Genomic DNA, 20,564 nt, shown 5'->3' with positions numbered 1-20,564 from the left:
TCTTATATTTGTAATCTAGTCACATTGAAAGGTGTTGATTCTTATGGTCTGCGTTCTAATGATCTTTTGTTGTTCCATTTGCCCGCACTGAGCTGGGGAAAAAAGGCTTTTGTTTTCTCTGCCCCTTCGACATGGAACAAGTTGCAAAAGGACTGGAAACTAACGGAACTTGTTTCATTGAACGATTTTAGATCCAGATTAAGAGCACTTGAGACGGCCTCATTGATTTGTAACTTTTTTATAATTTGTATGTGATTGTAAGTGAAACTTTTATTTGTAACTGTAATGTAAACTGTTTTGCTGCCTCTTGGCCAAGGACTCCCTTGAAAAAGAGATTTTTAATCTCAATGGGCCGATCCTGGTTAAATAAAGGTTAAATAAAATAAAATAAATAATAAATAGAATATATGTAGGCTAATAGCTATAAATATACAGCACATACTGGAAAACTCAATATAGCAATAACTAAAAACAGTGTAATTATTAATAAATCAATAAAGTTGGCTTGTTGATATTGGTTCAGTGAAAATGAAGTTGATGTATAACAGCATAGGCATAAACTTATTTAGGGTGCAAAGTTAAACATTTTGGATCGAGGTTTCTAAATTTATAACGTAATAGAACTTGTTAAAGCAAGTGACTGTTTTATTCCACTTCTTCCTCCTGCTGCGCTGCCTTTTTATTGCAGCCAGCACACACTCAGTGTTCCACTATGACCATTATATTGAGATGAAAGTGCTGATAACGCACATACACACACCTCTGTACACATGAGCAAACACACAAATGTTGACTTATGTGATATGTCCGTGAGACCTGTTGTTACCATAACGACCTCACTCACTGCTTGACCAGTCAAACACTGACACATGAAAGGACTATGTGCAAAATAAAGGATAAAATGCGATAACTCCTTGAATGGAAAGAATGTAGAAAGAAGTCTCTGTGTGAAATGTAATAAGCTTAGCCCCTTTCATATATACCGACTGAGACAACATAGACTTGCGAGAGCACGACCGGGCTAATGTGTAAATGAATGCAAACACGGCTGGATGTGGTTTAAGAGGTTTTGCCTTAATCTCCGTCACTGGTCATCCAATCCCAGATTAGCGCGCCCGCCACCTTTAAATCATAACCTAGACAAAAGCATCATCGTGTGATGCGGCGGCCAATGTTGTCATGCTACTTCCTGGCAGACGGTCCCTTACCCGTTAAGTACACTGGTACTTTAACTCGCTCAAACCTCAAATTTTGGTTCACAAGTCAACAAGCAAGCAAAGCAAACAAATAAATTACTATGAAACTCTGCTAACTCATGGTGCACTCATAAATCAAGGTACTGCTGTGCTGTCCTGGTACTATATTGTGGGATGCCATATGTTATTGAGATTCTTTCATCTTACTTATTATAGCATTTTATTCTCCTCACTTTTTTGCCGTAAAACTACTCCCACATAATACTTCCGATTTACACATACTTGCTGAGAAAATTCACGCCTTTCGGGGTATATATCTTCTGACTCCATATTACTTACAGTACTCGCATAATTTAATGTTAAATATGACCTTTTCCCCATTCATTTTCAATGGGACTGAAACTGATTTTTTTTCTCGTCCCACGTTCCACGCCCACTCCCATACATACAACAGACCATTATGACCGGCTTTCTGATACTGCTCAGTGGCGCAGTTGGGAGAGTGCATGTACAGTAAGCAGGAGGTCGCATGTTCAACGCCCCCCGCCGACTGTACATTGCACATGTGTCGTGACAATTATGTAAAGGGGATATTAAGTATACCAACTGACTATCATACCAGGAAATGTGTTATACTGACATGATTAATTAAACATGTCCCAAATCAGCGCTAATGGCTTTCAGCATCAGATGACACTTTAAATCACAAATACGGCAATTCGCTGTGATGCTCACACATTCAGGTTAGCTCATGGGGTTAAGCGCGCAAGCCACGTGCATTGCAAAAACAGCCATATGAATGGTGCGCTGGTTCAAATCCCAAATGGGGCAACTTTTTTTTTTTTTTTTTTCTCCCCCCTTTTCAGTATAGTCATAATACACAGCCACCTCCATGTCCACGATAGTTGAGTGGTTAAAGCAATGGACTTTTTTTTTTAAATGAATGAATGAAATGCTTTTCTCCCACCCCCAACTTTCATTTCAGACATTGACATATTGACATTGTTCAATTGTTTTACATAAAAAAATCATATACTAATCCTAAATGCATCCATCAATTCTGATAGCAAGCCCCATCACCTGATTACTACAACATTGGAGCAAGTCTTCACATACTTCTTCCGTAGTCCAATGGGTACAGGTGCTGTGGCATAAACCACGAGGTCATGGGTGCAATGCCAAGCAGGTCTTTTTCTTTCTTTTTTTTTTAATTTATAAAATTAAAATACTAATCCTAAGTAAATGTGTCATTATTAAATTTGGTTTCTATATTATCCGTTCGATATTCAAGGAAAGGTAAGTTTATTTGTGTAGCACATTTCAAACACAGGGCAACTCAAGGTGCTTTACACAAGGAAAGACAACACAGCATCAGCAAACACAGTAGTTAACGTTCAGAGTAAAGAAAAGAAAACAAAAGTAGGTTACAAAATTTACTAAACATACATTGAAAATGTTAAAACATATACAGCAAACTTAAAAAAAATAAAATAAAAAAAAAGCGTGAGGAAGTTTAAAATAATAAAAATAATGTCACTGATTTTATTGGAGTTGTGGTGGTCGAGTGGTAAAGGTGTTTGTCCAGTAATCAGGAGGTTGTGTGTTCAAATCCCATCTCTGACTGTATATGCTTCTTCTTTTTTTTTTTTTTTTAGTTAAAACTAAAATCTCTTGACAACAGCCATTTTCTCTTGTCATAATTGTAAAACATAAAAACAAAATAAAAAAATATATAGGGTCACTCCCAAACACGTGTAATTTAGTAACTTACAAGTTTCCCCAAATAAAGGTAGATCCAATGTGTCATAGGAACTTCAAGAACAAAAGCCAACTCAGTTCCTGGTATTTCAGTTAGTGGTGTAACGTGGTTTACTGTTGAGTTTTGGAAACAAAAACAAAAAAAATCTCTCCAACCTCTGTGGATAATGCGTGTCAGGACAATGTTCTGCCTGTTGATTTTTGATGGCTTCCACTAACTGTATGGATGGCATAGCATTGCTGTCACCAGTGTCCGTATTTATCTGTATGTGTTTTGGGCTGTGCACACAAAACAATCAAACAAAAGAAAACATCCCTTCAACCTCGCCTAATAATGTGTGTATGGTTTAAGTATGCCCACTGGTTTTTGTCACTTTTAAATGACTATGCACAAAGCGGCCTAGTTTAATCTAGAGCCTGCACTTATACTTGTATGAGTTAGTTTTTGGTTTTAAAAAGAAAACCTGTCTGGATACTGTGTCACGAACGATGTGTATGTTGATTTGATCATGATCGTCACAATGATCACTATAATTTTCCCAATGGTCAGCAGTAACTCGGAATGCTGAATAATCGTATGTAGCTGAGGAACAGCTGTAAACAGGCTTTAAGACCTCCGGCCTCTTGGAGCACTCATCAGGGTGCCTGGCGACTTCCGATTCATCCCCCTGTAAACGCAATGTAACTGGAAACAGACGTCGGATAACAAGCAGATCTCCCCCCCAGGAGGGAGTGACACTCCTTTTATCAAATGATTTGCATCCCCTTTCTTCAAGCTTCCTCCCACTTTAAAATGTCAATCTGGATGTCTTCACAGGGTCATCGTGATGCTGATAATTTTGTAAAAGTTATTTCTGCCTCTAATGTCCCCTGAGTCATGTTTGTTTGTTTTTTTCTTTTAGGAATCTCAGACAACAGAAGGGAGATAAAAATGGGCTACAGTGTTAGGAATGACATATTTTTCCCTCATGTCAATGCATTCCTGAAGAGATTAGTTTCAACTAGAGCAAAAGAATGTTTAAAAAAAAAAAAATCAGTCAAAAGCATGTTCAGATTGAAGTGATTACTTATAGAGTGAGCGGAATTCATGCAGCTGTAAGTAGTTGGAGTATTAGTAGTTATGACACAGACCGTATCAATAAACATACGTTAAATAACAATTATGGCAGTTTTGGGTGAGACATTTTTTAAACTGCAATGTAGTGTACAATTTTCTGTTATGATACCGTATCGATACTATCTAACTATATTAAGGCAATTTAAGTAAAAATTAGGGCTGGGAATCTCTGACTGTCTCACGATTCGATTCGATTACGATTTTTGGGTCTGCGATTCAATTCAGAATAGATTCTCGATTCAAACGATTTCCGATTCAAAATGATTTAATTGACAAATGATTTCTGCGTCAATTTACAGATATGCACAACATTGTCATGATCTACTCCAGTCTGCTTTGCAAGACAAAATGACAAATAGAGACATTAAAGTGTCTTTTTTTGTTGTTTAAACATTTATTAATTTTGTATTGTAAGTGCCTTTTTCCACGAAAACAGCATGTGGGCTACAACTGCCTTTTCCCCTTCTTCTTCATTTCTAATTGAAATAAAATCGATTTTTGGATAATAATATCGATTCGATTAATACATGAGAATCTCGATTCTTTTATGAATTGATTTTTTGGCACACCCCTAATATGTATGTATGTATGTATGTATGTATGTATGTATGTATGTACGCGTGTGCATACATGTGTATGTATGTACTTATGTATAATTGCACTGTAAATTATTAACCCACTTTTTCAACTTTTTTTGACTGTAGTGATGGCTGTAGACTTTGATATCGTTACGGCCACAACCGAGGGAATATCCGGGGATGGTGCAAACACAACAAGATCAGAAATGCTGGGTCCAATTAGCAACCACACGACATCTACGCAATACGCAGCCAATACATTCACGACAACCGTGAGAGATGAAACGTTGTCTGTCAAAAACCCCTACACTGCCAACACCGACTCAATCACAAGTGGCCTCCCAACATCGACAGGACGAACCGGCAACACGGTGACAGCACGTCCGCCAGACCCAACAGATCACAATCCCACCACAACTACAGTCACACAAGTCACACTCACTACTACGAGCTACAACGGCTCAACTTGGATGACGACAACCGGCCCAGTCAACAAGGAAGCAACCTCGGTGACAACAATTGGTCCAACCAACAATGACATGATGTCAACAACAATAACTGGTCAAACCAGCAACTATAGAACATCGATGGCAGCAACCAGTCAGACCAATAATTACATAACGTCAATTACATCAACTAGTCAGACCAACAACGACATGTTGACAACAACTGGTCCAGAAAACAATGTCACAATCTCAATGGCCACAATAGATGCATTAATGACAACAACAGGTCCAAACAACAACAAGACAACCATAATGACAACAACGGGGCTGACCAATAATGGCACAACTTTGATTGCAACAACCAGTTCGATCAACAGTGACACAACATCCATAACCACTGTCAGCCTAAACAACGACACAACACCATTGACAACAATCAGTCCAACTGACACCGTTACCTCAATGACAAGCAGTTTGACCAGCAACAACACAACGTTATTGACAACAACCAATCTGGCCCACAATGACACAACATTACTGATGACAACCGGTCCGACCAAGACAAACCCAACCTCAGTGACGACAACAGCCAGCCTGACCAACACGGACACTACCTACATGACAACAATCAGCCTGACAAACAAAGGCACAACGTTACTGACAACAATTGATCCAACCAACAACACAACATTTATGACAACAGCTGGTCCAACCAACACTGACACAACAACAGTGACAACAAATGGTCCAACCGACAAAACCACCTTGATGACACCAACTGGTCTAACCGACACTGATACAACATTAATGACAACAACTAGAATAACTACCAGCTCGACAACTATCAGCCCAACACCAGCTCTGACCATCAATGACACAACTTTGACGGCAACTGCTGCATTGACCAACACCAAACCCACCATTGATACGACTTGGATGACAGCTGCCACTCAGTCCGACGATGATACAACTACAGCAATCCCTACCAGCCCTGCAGAGATGTCCGCCATTATTACTGCAACCAGTGTGGCCCCTTCGACTGCCACATCAGGAGGTACTCCAACAACAAATGCATTTGTGTGAATTGTCTTTGGATTGACTATTGCATGTTGTTTAACACTGTAGAAACCACTCATGAACCAACAGAGAGCCTCACCCCAACCTCAGCCAACAAAACCACACAAACCCCACCTGGCCCCACCACGGGTCCAATTATAGGTTTGTACCATTTAGATTTCAGATTATCAGATAAGAGGTTCTTGAATACATCATCTTTCATCTGTCATAGTTTGTCCCATGGAACAGTGTCCCCTTGAAAGTGTTTGCCTGAATGCAACCTGCCAATGCCTGTCTGGAAGCTTCTTGGTGGGCGACCGTTGCATCCGTGGTAAGCAAGACTTAAAGATATTGGTAAAAAGCCAGAGGTTCACTTATTTTGTCTTCTTCTTTAGCTCAAGTGTTTACTGGGCAGCTCCACCTCACCTCCTTGACATTTACCGAGGAAATGTTGAACAGGTCCTCCAAAGCATTCCAGGACACAGCGGCGAATATCTCTAATTCGGTCAGCTGGCATGTCACACAAAATTGGGAACATTTGGTGTTTTTCTTTGTGTATTAAACAGTTATTTCCATTCTCTTTCATAGCTCAGTGGTGCCTTCGCAGGTCAACAGGGATACATCCGCTCCGACGTGGTGCAACTCGCGTGAGTTATTTTCCCTGAAAAAGGTCCCACCTGGTGTTAGAATGTTTTCACTCTTTGCGTTTCCCGCAGCCCAGGAAGCGTCATTGCCACCATCAACAACATTTTCAACAGCACACCGGCGTCACAGGAGGCAGTTGACCAGGTCATTAAGGATGCCATCAGAAACAGTTCCCAGGGCTTGCTGGTCAACGCGACATTTAGTGGTGAGCTAACCACCCTGTGACGGCGAAACTGATGACCCCACTTTCTCACATTTTGTTTTTCTCACAGGCACTAAGTTGTGCGATCAGATTCCACTTCCTTGTGATGGTACCACCACCATGTGCACCAGCGCAAACGGTCACGTGGGTTGCTCCTGCAAAGCTGGCTACATCTCCACTGTGTACTCCAACACCAGCTGCAAGGGTAAATACATTAATTTTGACAACAGTAGCCGAGTTTACATGGAGACTTTTTGGTCATTCCAATTGAAATCATTCCAAATGAAGATCTGTAGTCACTTGTTTACATGTGATGTGATCCATTCCGATCTGCCGTTTACATGCTCCCCTCCTTTAATCAGATCAGTCCCGCGTTACCATGTCATGATACATTTATGTTTTGATGCAATTATGTCAAGACAAAGCATGTGCATACCACATGCGGCCTCGGCTTTCCTATTGAAGTGTTTACATGACGCTCGTTTGGATTGATGTAAGGAATATACCACCCCTGTGATTCCGAACAAAATTCCATTCAGTCAACCTTTTCATTCCGATTAACGTCTTTATTTGGAGCATTTTCATTCCGTTTGGCCGTTCGGATTCATTCTAATTGGAATACATGGCTCCATGTAAACCCGCCTAGTGACACATTAATGATAACAACAGATTTGTTGAGAACAGACAATTTAACCAACAATGACACAACGTTAATCACAATAATTGGTCTGCCCATGAATGACACATTATTGACAAGTTAGACAGCAACCAATTTAACCAACTACAATACAACACTATTGACTACAACAGCTCTGACAATCAACGGCAAAACTTGAACAACAAATCGACTTATCACCACGTACACTACATCATTGACAAGTCCAACAAGAAGACCTCCATGATGACATCAACCACTCTGAACAACAACAGTACATTAACAACAACTGGACCAATGAACAACAACATTATCAAGCATTTCCATCAATCATCAATTCCAGTCAATGACTGCCACAAACGCAAGTCACCTTGAATTAAAAAAAATCTCTTCAAGAGGCACCATGACATTGGAAGGTATTTATCAGGGGGAGGGGGGGTGGCAGAGCAATTTACTGCTATTTTGGCAGACTTATTTACAGGTTAACGGCACACAGTAAATTGTGTAGAGTAAATTTGACCCTATTTAGTGGGACCAAATAGACTCAATTTTAGAGTAACACTTCGAAGACAATAAAGGATTGGAGAAAAAAAAAGTCACTTAAGAGTTGAGGAACTCACACCCGTCAGCTTAGGAGACAAATGATCTACTCTCCGAGCCACGTAGCCCCTGCTCTGTGCTAGTATATTGCTTGTGTCAGTTGGAATCTTCGTAACTCGTACGATGTTTTCAGTCTCCTCTTGGATATAAGCAAACAGTGGAGTGGCTCAGGAGTGGCATACCTCAGGTGGTAATGTGGCAGTCTCCCAAGCTAAAGCTCATGAGTTCGTTCCTCAACCCTTTAGGGATTTTTTTTTCCCAATTCTCTATATTACTCTCTTCTAAGTGTAAATATTACTCTAAAACTGGGTCTATTTGGTCCCACTCTAAATAGAGTCAAATTTCCGATCATTTTTACGTGCCAGATTGCATACTGTATGCCCACGTCAACCTCTGAAAATGAAGAAATGATCACACCAATAATTTGTACTTTATGAATGAATTACGTCGTCGTCATCCTCTCTGCTCTGTACAGCTTAATGGTGCTCAATGAGGAAAACGCTTCTGCACCTCTCGGTCCAACTTCACTTTCTGATCATGTCATCTTTCTCGCAACTGTTACTATACTACCATGTTGTTGGCGCAAATCCATTGCCATGTGTGGTAAATCAGGTGCAAATTTTCTCACAGCTGTCACAATTTGTGGGCGTGTTTGCACCGGTATATGATTATAGCAATATCGTTAGTGAATAGGTGGTTAACTGGGAGCAGACTGCGGGTGCAGTTGTGGAGCAATATTTCACGCTTTTAGCGGACGCAGCGCATTCTTAGTGAATCTACCCTATAGTCTCTCCAGCGTGTCCTGGGTCGTCCCCGGGGGCCTCCCGCCGGTGGGACATGCCCGAAACACCTCTCCAGGGAGGTGTCCAGGAGGCATCCAAACCAGATGCCCAAGCTACCTCAGCTGGCTCCTCTCAACGCAGAGGAGCAGCGGCTCAACTCGTGTTGGTCTACCAAATTCATTCTCAAAATGGGAAGGATAAAATGCACCAAAATAATATGAAGATATAAGAGAAGACGGTTGAACACATTTTTTAAATTTTTTTTTTAAATGTAGGCCATTCTGCCTTATACCGTACGTTTGGCATCATTAGAGCATTTCAAGGCTTGAAATCTTCAGCATCACTTCAGTCCACTTCATAAAAATATCAACCAGGAATTTACAAAGGGGAGCTTTAATCATTCAGTCCAACCAAGAATGCTCTAATACTATTGACAGAAGCTGGTCCAAACACCGACGACACCACCACTTCCCATGTGTCAAATATGTTTTTTATGAATATGTTTGTGTGTGCGTCCGCAGCTTGTCCAAGCGGGCAAAAAGTGGTCGGCGACAGCTGCCAGTCGTGAGTAACCTCACACAAATACGACACCAGTTGCTCACCAGTTGATTTTCTCCACTCAAATGTATTAGTCAGGGCCTTCTTTTTCTAGTTTTTTTCCCCCAGCCCCTGTGGCTCTAAGCACATTATCACTGAAGTGCACTGCTTACCCTCCCAGCCATACTGAACATCGAGCAGGTTACAAAAAGCACAATCCATGCTGCAAAATTGGTGGTTTCGTTGCTGTAATTTTAACTTTACCAACCACACTTCCAACTACTTTTTGATAAATCAATGAGTTTTAATCTTGCCAAAAAATAATGAGACAATAATTTTTTACATTTTTACTTGTACACATGTAATACACTCTATGAAGATCCTGGAACCTTCTTGTGAAATAAATGTATTTTTGCTTCTCACTTCCAGATGTGCCTTTGGATACGCAGGCTTCAACTGCACAGACTGTGGGTGACGATATTATTTGTTGGATTGTTGTGAGCACAGAGTAAAGAGTGACAACAAAATTGTGTGTTGGCAGCATCTCTGCTGGCAGTGGTGGTCGTCTCCTGCGTTCTTGGTGGAGTTCTACTTATCTTAATCTTGGCTTTGCTCTCTTACTGCTGCTGGTGAGTTCATTGGAATGGCATTCAGTGTATTGAGACAGTGACACTCTCAAAAATGCAGTGCAGTTACTCACAACCAGGGGGCATTCTAGTCCACTACACACAAACTAAATACAGAAGTGAGAAGACATTGAACAAATTGCTTAATATTGTCTAAGGCATCTTAATTTACAAAGTATGTCAATATTTTGTCCATCATGTTGCAACACGTTATTTAATTTAATTTAGGTTTGATGTTTGAAAAAGATAAAAATTGTCAATGGATAAAAATACATTTTTTTATGCCTAGTTGTAAGATTATTTCATTTAACAAAAAAATCCAAATAATAGTTTTTGGACTGATTTGTGATTATCAGATTTTTTTCTTTCAATTGTTTTTCAATTCTACTTTGTATATAAATATATGGAGGTGATTATAATAGCAAGTAGAATGATGTAGTATAAGTATAATGACTTTTTTATAATGATTTTTATTTTTGCTTTGTTTTGCTTTGCACCTTTCAAGGGCCCTAATAATGCAATATATATATATATATATATATATATATATATATATATATATATCCATCCATCCATCCATTTTCTTGACCGCTTATTCCTCAGAAGGGCCCTATCTCAGCTGGCTCTGGGCAGTAGGCAGGGGACACCCTGGACCGGTTGCCAGCCAATCGCAGGGCACACAGAGACGAACAACCAACCACACACACTCACAAGCACACCTATATATATATATATATATATATATATATATATATATATATATATATATATATATATATATATATATATATATATATATATATATATATATATATATAAAACACATGAAATTTGTTTCAATTTGCTTTTCTCCTATAGTAAAGCTTTGTCAATACAGAAAATAAAAACTGAGAAAAATGAATAAAATGAAACAAAAACAATTACAGTACAAACAATTAAAGCAAAAGTACACATCATGGGTAAAATTTTAAATCCAGAAATGCGTAATTTTTCCCACTTAAGCAATATATCAATCTCCTATTCATATTAACTAAAGATTTCACATGCTATATGTGAAGGGACATTTAATTGTCAGTTTAAAGTATTATAAAAAAAAACATTTTAAATAAAAAAATAATAATGATAATAAATGATCCCGGTAAATAACCATCTGCATCCACGCCAGGCGGCGGTGCTCTGGCAGCCAGACGCAGCACAGCGATGCCAGTCCGTACCCGGTGGGCGAGCTGACCAAGCCGTGGCCTGTCGGCATCACGCCTATTCCCCGCGCTACCACTGCCGCCACCTGGGACGCTGCACCCGCCATGGAGATGATGGACAAACAGCATCACGGAAACGGCGTGGTGAGTTCTTTACTTGCAGAAGGCCTCTTTAGAAAAAAATAAATAAATAAGAGTAATTATGTCCAGAAAGCCATATCTTCACAAATCATTATAATAAATTACTCATTAAAAGGAGAAGTCCATCCAAAGATTTTCTTTGAAATAATTATATTCTATGTGCCACCACTAGTCTAAACATGATATTCTGATTAAAGGTTCTGTATTACGGTATTTTAAGCTCTTCCATAGTTAACTATAGGCATATAATGATTCAGTCTTACCTTTGACACCATCTTTAATCAATCTCAGGGTGCTGCCTTTCTGTCCTATATGCCACGGAAGAGGCGGGACGTGATTTTGCACATCAGTTTGTTTCCGGTCCGGGTTGCGAACGCGCAACTGAGGGGCACAAAGTCGGAAGCACAAGTATTTTTGACGCAGCCCACACGTCGCAAACCGAACCGGAAACAAACTGATGTGTAAAAACAGTCCCGCCTCTTCTGTGGCATATACCCCATAGGAGCATACTTTGTTGACATTTTTTAGCAGATGGCTGTATGGCAGACAACATGACGGACTGTATAGAAACACCATACACAAAGAAAGTTATCGGGCGAAGTCGTCGCTATTTAAGCACTTTAACGGCCGAAGGGCGGAGGAGGTTTACGGAGAAGCTTAATGTATGTATTGGCGACAAAACTGAAACTATTTAAAGCCCATATGAGATGTGGCATGATGGCAAAATTTGCTCCAACTCACCTGTTTCCTGGTCACACATCTGCTTTGGGAAAAATTACTCTTAGTTAACACAAAGCCCTGTGCAAAGCTGGGTAATTATTCTTCATTGAAGTGTTCTTTGTGTCGCCAAATGGAAGGAGGATCTATCGCATTACATTTAAGTTTGTGGAAGTATGTCACTCCAAAACCAACCCCCCGAAATAGTCAACAATCATTAGTTTCATGGGGGAATTAAGTCAACAATCAGCACACCTTATTCTTTATTTACTTTTGGAAATGCAGTGGCTTTAGTACAGTGAGACTTGTCCTGTGATGTGAGAATTTCAATGACATCTGGTCTCTAGTTTAAACAAGTGACTATCAGAGCTGACACAATTCTTTTCAAATCTAGTCTTGGAGAAACATACAGTCGTGTTACGTAGCATACTAGCATTTTAGCACCTTTAATGGAGCTGACAGGACAAGACTTACAACTGTAGCTACTGTGTACACAGGCAGGTATCTAAAACACAGATACAAAATGCAATATTTATTCGAAGAAGATGAACAATATGTGGACACTCATGTATAAAACTAGGAACAATATATATATATATATATATATATATATATATATATATATATATATATATATATATATATATATATATATATATATATATATATATATATATATTAGGGGTGTGAATTGCCTAGTACCTGACGATTCGATTCGTATCACGATTCACAGGTCACGATTCGATTCGATACCGATTAATCCCGATACGAATTTATAAGTCGATTGTTGCGATTTCTTTCATTCAAATTTGGAAAATACTAATCAGTAAGCTTGTAGAGTGTAAGATTTATATGAAAATGTATTATTTATTTATCTGAAATTTCAGACTTATAGAGGTTGGAATCTGTTTCATGTTTGAACAGCATTAAAATAAAATATTAAGGCTTAATGTTCCGTTCATATAACATTCTTCCATGCTCAAGGTGTGAATCCTAAAAAAAAAAAAAAAAAAAAAAAAAAAAAAAAAAAAAATCGATTCTGCCAATTATTGAATCGATTCGAGAATCGTGCGATGTAGTATCGCGATATATCGCCGAATCGATTTTTTTAACACCCCTAATATATATATATATTGTCTTATTTATAGGGATCTATAACACAATTCCGATACTCGTTGCATTTTGCTCCTCCATTCGTAACGCTGGACGGCTTCTTCAGCCTTCAGGTTTAGCGATCCAGGGATCCCAGTTCAAGACGAGGAACAAGTAAGGGTGGTTGTCGATTATGCTTTGGAACACCTGAATAAGACCTCGAAAATAGTACTCAGTTTATTTTACAATGGGTGGTCGAGTGGTTAGCATGTCCGCCTCCCAGTTCTAAGGACTCGGGTTCGAGTCCAGGCTCCGGCCTTCCTGGGTGGAGTTTGCATGTTCTCCCCGTGCCCGCGTGGGTCTTCTCCGGGTACTCCAGTCTCCTCCCATGTTCCAGAGACATGCATGGCAGGTTAATTGGGCGCTCCGAATTGTCCCTTGGTGTGCTTGTGAGTGTGTGTGGATGGTTGTTCGTCTGTGTGCCCTGCGATTGGCTGGCAACCAGTCCAGGGTGTACCCCACCTACTGCCCAAAGCTAGCTGACATAGGCTCCAGCACCCACCGTGACCCTTGTAAGGACTAAGCGGTCAAGAAAATGGATGCATAGTCACAAGTACTTACCGGCAATAAAGTTAGCTTCGCAAACCCGTCAGCATCAGCCGGAACGCAGATTTTGAGCGAAGTTATACGCTCCCGGCTGGCTCAAAGCTATTTTTTTCCCTTTTCGCGGCTTTTGGTGAGAATGTGATTAAAAAAAAACTTTATCGGGCCCCCAACAGGCAGTACAATTGATGGCAAAACAAGAATCAACCATCTGTTTCTCTTAATCTTCCTCCGAATATACAAAAACCATTGAACTCCATGTAATACACATTGCTTCTTGCCACATAAGTCTCCCATGATGCAACGCACGAACATAAACAAAACGTCACGCAGGAACCTCCTATACTGCACTCTCAGCAGTCAACTGAAATTGACATCAACTTGTCCTGATTCTCGCATTGTGAACGTCAAGGCTCACCTGTTTTCTGAGTTTGGTCCTTTGACGCTCACAATGCTGTCACTACCAGTATCATTAGAAAAACATTGTATTGTATTGTATTGCCATACTATTGGTATTATTGACAAAGTATTACCATAATATTGTGTCATGATATTATGTATAACTTTGGCAAAGTATGACAATGGTATGACAATATTGTATTGTGATGCATTAGTAACATATTGTATGTAACGTACAAAATATATATTGGCAAAGCAGTACGATATAATATTGTGATACTATCTAACTAACTTTGGGAAAGTATCATGATGATATCGTATCGTGATACTACTGGTATCATTCATAAAGTATCATGACAATACTGTTGATTTGATTTGATTGATTTATTTGTTCATTTTTCCTTTCGGACAGCATTGTGACAATCAAACATTTCATCATACAATTTTGACATATAATAACCGCAAAGAAAAAGGGCTGGCAGGAAGAAGCATAAAGCTTATAAATTCCCGCCCCCATACTATACTAGGACGCATAAAATCAAGCAGTAGTAGTTAAGAATCAGCAGAGATGATAAAATTTCACTCAGTTCATCAAGTCCATGAAGTTAGTTATCCAGTTGATTACATTCGGAGACTTTTGATTCAGGCAAATGGATTATTGAGAGTTCAATCAGTTCATCTTCACCAGTGATTTGATCGCATGTAGTTCTTGACAGAAGATTCGTTCCAATAGTTTGTTGATCACTTGGTTGATTAATACCATGTGGATTATCACAGTCCAGCAGCTTTAGATAACTGGGCATAGTGAAAACCATGTGTCCGACACCTCCTTCACTCAGATCCGTCTTCATCACGATTTTGGTTCATTGCGACTTTTTTCTCCAGTTTAAGCAACCTTGTGGCCATGTCTCTCCTCATTCCGTTCATGGCAAGGTTGAGTGCTGCAAGGTCGTTTTTCACCAGAGGAGTGTCATCACAGGCCTTAGTTCGGCCGGCTTGCACGCCAGTGATGGCTCTCAGGGTGGCCGCAGCCATTTCCTCTGCATTCTTCTGGCGATCAGACATTTTTCGTAGCGTACGAAACAGCCAGTGGGATCCAATCCCCAGCAGCATCAGCATAACCACCAGCACAGCCAGCAGGTATACGTCCTCCACGTGCTCAATCTCCAAAGGCGTCAGACACAATGATCTCCACTTAGCCCATGAATCTTCAGCATATCCAGACATGTGACTGTGACAGTACTGCGGTGCTCTTGCACAATTTCCATAAAAATATCGATATTGTTGACAAAGTATCTCGATAACATAATATCTTGATACTACCTGCAACTTTGGAAAAGTATGATCGTTTTGTGATACGCTCCGTAATTTTGGTTAAGTATCGTGACAATATTGTATAATTGAATCATCTGTTATCATACTTAATAGCAAAGTATTTTGTATCGTGATATTAAGATGTTTTCCTCTGAGCCTCCGACTTGGCTTTCGTTCTTTTCTGCAGTTAATGTTTAACTGTCCTCTAACAATGTTATTTGGTAGCACTAGTAGTAGCAGTAGTAGTAGTAGTAGCTAGTGCTGCAAGTAACTCTAGTTTCCCGCCCATGCGCCCTGCTTTGCCTGACTCCCGATGTGTCGCTTTAGGGCTTTTCTCCGAAGCAGAGAGGATGGAAAAAGGTAAGGTTTAATCCCTCCTGGTGGTCTTAGTGTGGAATTCAGATATGGTGACGGGATCTCAAGAAATGGTGGTGGTGCTAGTGAGCTTACTTAGTCGTTCGTGTAGTGGTGGTGTTCTGCTGCTGTGTGCATGTGTGAAGCTAACACATTGACTGCTCTCGCTGCCGTTTCAGTCCGGATCGTATGATCTCAACCCGGATGGAATGAAGACCTTCACAAGTAAAAACCCATCGCGTTACTCGTACCTGGTGCAAGGCCACGAGAACCCCTACTTCCTGCCTGGCGATGAAAAGAAAAACTGACATAGCTTCCACCACAACACACAACGGACACCTATTTTTTTTTTTTTAACAAATAAGATGACAATGAAGAGTTGTGTGGAGTCAAGCGTTGTTGAAAGTGGCCAGTAGGTGTCACTGGTGATTTTTGTTTTCCTTGTCGCCTTGAAAATGGAATTTGTGCAACACTACCTGTTCAATCAAAGGTTCGTTGGATGTGGCTTATTATTGTTACTGATCAATAAGAATCTCGAATGACAAAATAAGGGCTGGTCCCCCGTTCTAAATGCTGGTGAAGGGATTTAATTTGTTTTTAATTTAGCAGTCTTTTATGCTTGTTGCAATGTTTAATAACAACTATGTTGTTTTTTGTGGTGCGTGTGCCAATTTATCACTATTGTCATCATACTGCTGTTCTTTGTGTTTTCTAAGTGTGTACAGTTTCGTTTTTGTAAATAATTGCACACCAGCAAAATAAATAATTTAAACTCAGAAGTTATTTTATTGCTGTTTTTTGTTTGTTTGTTTGTTTGTTTGTTTTTTTAAAATAAAAAAAAAATAGGGTACTCATCATAATTTTTCTGATTTAAACATGGAAGCCACTCCAAAAACTGCATGTTGGCAAATCGGCCCTAATCTCAGCCAGCAGGTCACCACAACATAGTGGCTGACTTCCAGAAATGATCAATCTGACATACATGTATAGTGTATGGGTCAAGCACTGTATTTATATACTGTATGTGGCCCAGATCCCAATCTGCAGATTTATTATAAATGAGGCTGGATTAAATCACATCACTAAAAACAGTAAGTACTTTTTCTTGATTGTATTACACAGTGGTTATGACAGTTTATGTCAAAATGTGGTTTAAAAAGATGCATGTGCAGTTATTTCTACTTCTATCCTTTTCTTTGAGTAAAATTGTTCATGTGCATCTCACGTCTTGAGAGTTCGACCGAGTGCTCATCATCTGAGTGGAGGGTCCGGAAAGAGGAATGCAATCCAATCAGCATCGAGCTGCCAGGAGAAACGAGACTAAACCGCAGACATGAAGAAGATCCAGCACCTTCCAAGCGCTTTGTAGGGGCGACTGGGGCTAGTTGTATCACGGGTAAGTTGTCACATTGAAATTTTCTTCTCCACCAGAGGGCGCAATGAAAAAGTGGAATACTAGTTTTGTTTGTATAAATGGTCAGGGGTTGTGTACTGTCTAAGAAGAGAATAGCACATTGTGAGCTGAGATGAGTGCCAGTTATCTGTTTTGCACAACCCAAAGTACATTTTTTCACCTTCATTTATTTCGAAACAGGCGTCGTATATAGACAAATTATATCAGCAAATCATGTGGACTGTAGAGGAGAGATTCAGGCATCTTGTCATGCAGTCACTGCTGTTTTAAGCTAACTTTGAACTAGAGCAAGTTTTAGCCAACATGGTCGTTTGTGGCAACTTGTCCCAGTCATTTTGGGGTTTGTTGTCACATATGCAAAGAATGGGCCAATGAAAAATGCACCTCTGGCAACTCTATGTATGCCAGAATTGTTCTTCAGATGATGAGTCTGACAAATGAGGAATTTAGTTTGATACGTTTTGTTTCATTGATAAAAATGGATTTTCCAGATGTTGGAACTACAGTATGCCTACGTGTCAGGACTGGTTTATGTTTCATAATGAACCATCCATCCATTAACCCAAATTATTATTATTATTTTTAAATTCAATTTAATCTCAAATTTCCAATTTAAGCGAAGCAAAACAGACATTTGAGGCTGAGAGCTATGACCTAAAAGCCAGCAGTTCCTAAGGACTTAATTTATTTCATAATATTTTATCTTAAAGTTTGCTCAATGACTATAGTAAATATAGATCAATGCTAAACACTTTCTCTGGCTGTAAAAGCAAGCAAACAAACAAAGAGGAGAACAAGGATAATTTTGTCCTTGTTTTATTAGTTGCAAAATCCAACGTGACATCTTACCCCATATAGTGTGACAACTTACCCATTGGTGGGGCAACATGTCACATGTTCCTCTATTTGATAGCTTATAACTCTGCACCGACACAAAGTACGAAAATGACATGAATACAAAAAATATACCTAAGACTTTGGTCTTTCAACTGGTATACTTTTTGTTTATACAGTATATGATAGTTTAGTTCATGAACAAAAATGAGCCGAAAATTATATGGTTTTTGTCTCTGTTAAGAAAATGGATGGATGGATGAATCCTAATGTTGATTGGCTGAGATTGCTAATTAATTTCAACTATACGCTCACAAGCCACTTCAAATGTGGGCAATTTCATAGTGAAACAGTAGCACAATGCTTCATCAATTATACCGCTATTATAATATTTTACATTGCTTTGTCAATGGTGATACATGTCACAATACTATCTCATCACAATACGACATGCTGCTAGAAATAACCATAGTATCACGATATGATATCAAAATACTTTAATTAACCTCACTGATAAATCAAACTACTATATCAGATTCTGTCAATTTTTAAATACTTTTTGTGAAGAAATGATGATATCATGCTACTCAGCCACGTGATATGATATCATGACATCACACAAACAGCAGACACTACGTCTATTGGCTGTAATTGATTTACGATGTGGGCTAATGCAACTGCAGTAGTCACTCAAGTGCATCCAATTAGCAGACATTTCCCAGCAGCCTTTGGTGTCACGTAACCGCCTCCAACGTATCACAGTCATATTTTGAGACCAATAAGACAATATCTTAATTTGATTTCCACGCTGTCTGGTGTCGTAATCTGGTTTGTGGTGTCTGTGGCCTGAGAGGTGGTACTGGAAGTCCTGAACCTCGTAGCACACCAATACATACAATACAATATGAAGTTTGCATAAAAATTAATTCTCGGTCCTCTGATGGGCTTTCTAATGGATGTGTCATGGATCTCAACGGTGTGCAAAGCTGTAAAGATTTGGTATTGATTTGATCGAGCCAGTACCACCAATCTTTATGTTGTGGATGAATAAAAAAATAAATAGCTAACGGTTGATCGCAACACGTTGGTATCAATAAATAAATACCAACATATATATCGATATTTAGATCGATCAATCTGCCTGCAACCAATGCCAGTAAAAATTAAATAGACTATAGTTGCATGTTTATTTTCACAGTTTCTATTACACTTAACCCCAAAATAAAAAAATAACATAAATACTTTGAGGATGTACAAAAAGAAGACACATTTGCCCTATGAGTTCCAATAATATGGGCTAGACCAAAACACTACAGAATGCGCAACATTAAGCTAAACTAAACATCACTAAAGATTTAGGGATTTTTAAATATGTATCGGCTACCAAACTATATTTTAAAAGTCAATAGGGTTCCAGACACATTTTAAATGTGTGAGTTCAAATAAAAACAATGCACAGCTTGTGTCTTTGCAGCTGAAGATATATGACAGTCCAGATGGAAACACCCACAATTACCATGTGAAGGGGTGTGTGTACGTGCGTGTGAACATTTGGGGAGGGGGGCTGCTCGTTTGGTTGGAGGGCATTACGTGGTCATGTGGGTGCACAAAGCAGGTTGGGGGGAGGAGGCAGAAATAACCAATTAGGCTAAAGATAAAGATATGTCATTTAGTGATAACATCATCATGAACGCCATCACACCGCCACATATTTAACAAAAATATAAGTCCATTATTGTGCTTACTGTATATTTCAGTTTTTACAGTGTCTGACAATAAGAGGTACCCACTTAAAAAAAAATCCATTCTCTGGTGCATAAAAAAAAAACACTTAACAATAAAAAAAATAAAAAATAAATAAATAATACTATTTATGCTTTATTATGAGCATGTGGGATTTAGCTCTTAATCTTTTTAAATTATTTTACTTGTTTTTTAATTCATTCACTGTATATTATTACTGAACTTTTTCTGCCATGATTTATAAAGTATTTATTATTTTATTGATCCGTGTGTATAGTTGTAATTACTAATTGTTTTTATTCAGTAACATGTAGCATTGTTAAAAATATATTTTCATTATTTTTTTAAATTAATTTACTTTTCATTTCTTTTAATCATTTTTTCATTCTTTAATATTTTATTTTAAATGTCTGTTTACTGGCATTAATAAAGTAACTATTGTGTATTCGTATACATGTACCACCACTACTACTATTACGTCTACTACTACTACTACTACTACTACTAATAATAATAATAATAATAATAATAATAATAAATAATTTATTATTATTAT

At 38.8% G+C, this 20,564-nt stretch overlaps 1 protein-coding gene across 3 annotated transcripts in view; it reads left to right on the top strand.

Moving 5' to 3' along the window:
• The window catches only part of LOC144000854 (uncharacterized), a 41,623-nt gene extending 24,827 nt beyond the window's left edge, over positions 1-16,796 (top strand). For 2 of the 3 annotated variants that reach the window (XM_077494535.1, XM_077494545.1), the window contains 13 exons: positions 4,776-6,149; positions 6,221-6,313; positions 6,384-6,482; positions 6,547-6,656; positions 6,740-6,798; positions 6,868-7,001; positions 7,069-7,203; positions 9,557-9,599; positions 10,002-10,039; positions 10,114-10,201; positions 11,364-11,541; positions 15,991-16,023; positions 16,197-16,796. In XM_077494535.1, coding sequence (XP_077350661.1) covers positions 4,776-6,149; positions 6,221-6,313; positions 6,384-6,482; positions 6,547-6,656; positions 6,740-6,798; positions 6,868-7,001; positions 7,069-7,203; positions 9,557-9,599; positions 10,002-10,039; positions 10,114-10,201; positions 11,364-11,541; positions 15,991-16,023; positions 16,197-16,325 — 2,513 coding nt within the window. In that variant the 3' untranslated portion in view covers positions 16,326-16,796. The remainder of the gene's footprint in view (positions 1-4,775; positions 6,150-6,220; positions 6,314-6,383; positions 6,483-6,546; positions 6,657-6,739; positions 6,799-6,867; positions 7,002-7,068; positions 7,204-9,556; positions 9,600-10,001; positions 10,040-10,113; positions 10,202-11,363; positions 11,542-15,990; positions 16,024-16,196) is intronic. The other variant, XM_077494556.1, reaches the window with a different exon arrangement.
• Positions 16,797-20,564: the final 3,768 nt, after the last annotated feature.

This window comes from Festucalex cinctus, chromosome 1, assembly GCF_051991245.1.
Source record: "Festucalex cinctus isolate MCC-2025b chromosome 1, RoL_Fcin_1.0, whole genome shotgun sequence".
NCBI classification, from domain to species: Eukaryota; Metazoa; Chordata; class Actinopteri; order Syngnathiformes; family Syngnathidae; genus Festucalex; species Festucalex cinctus.
This window is presented reverse-complemented; position numbering and strand designations above follow the sequence as displayed.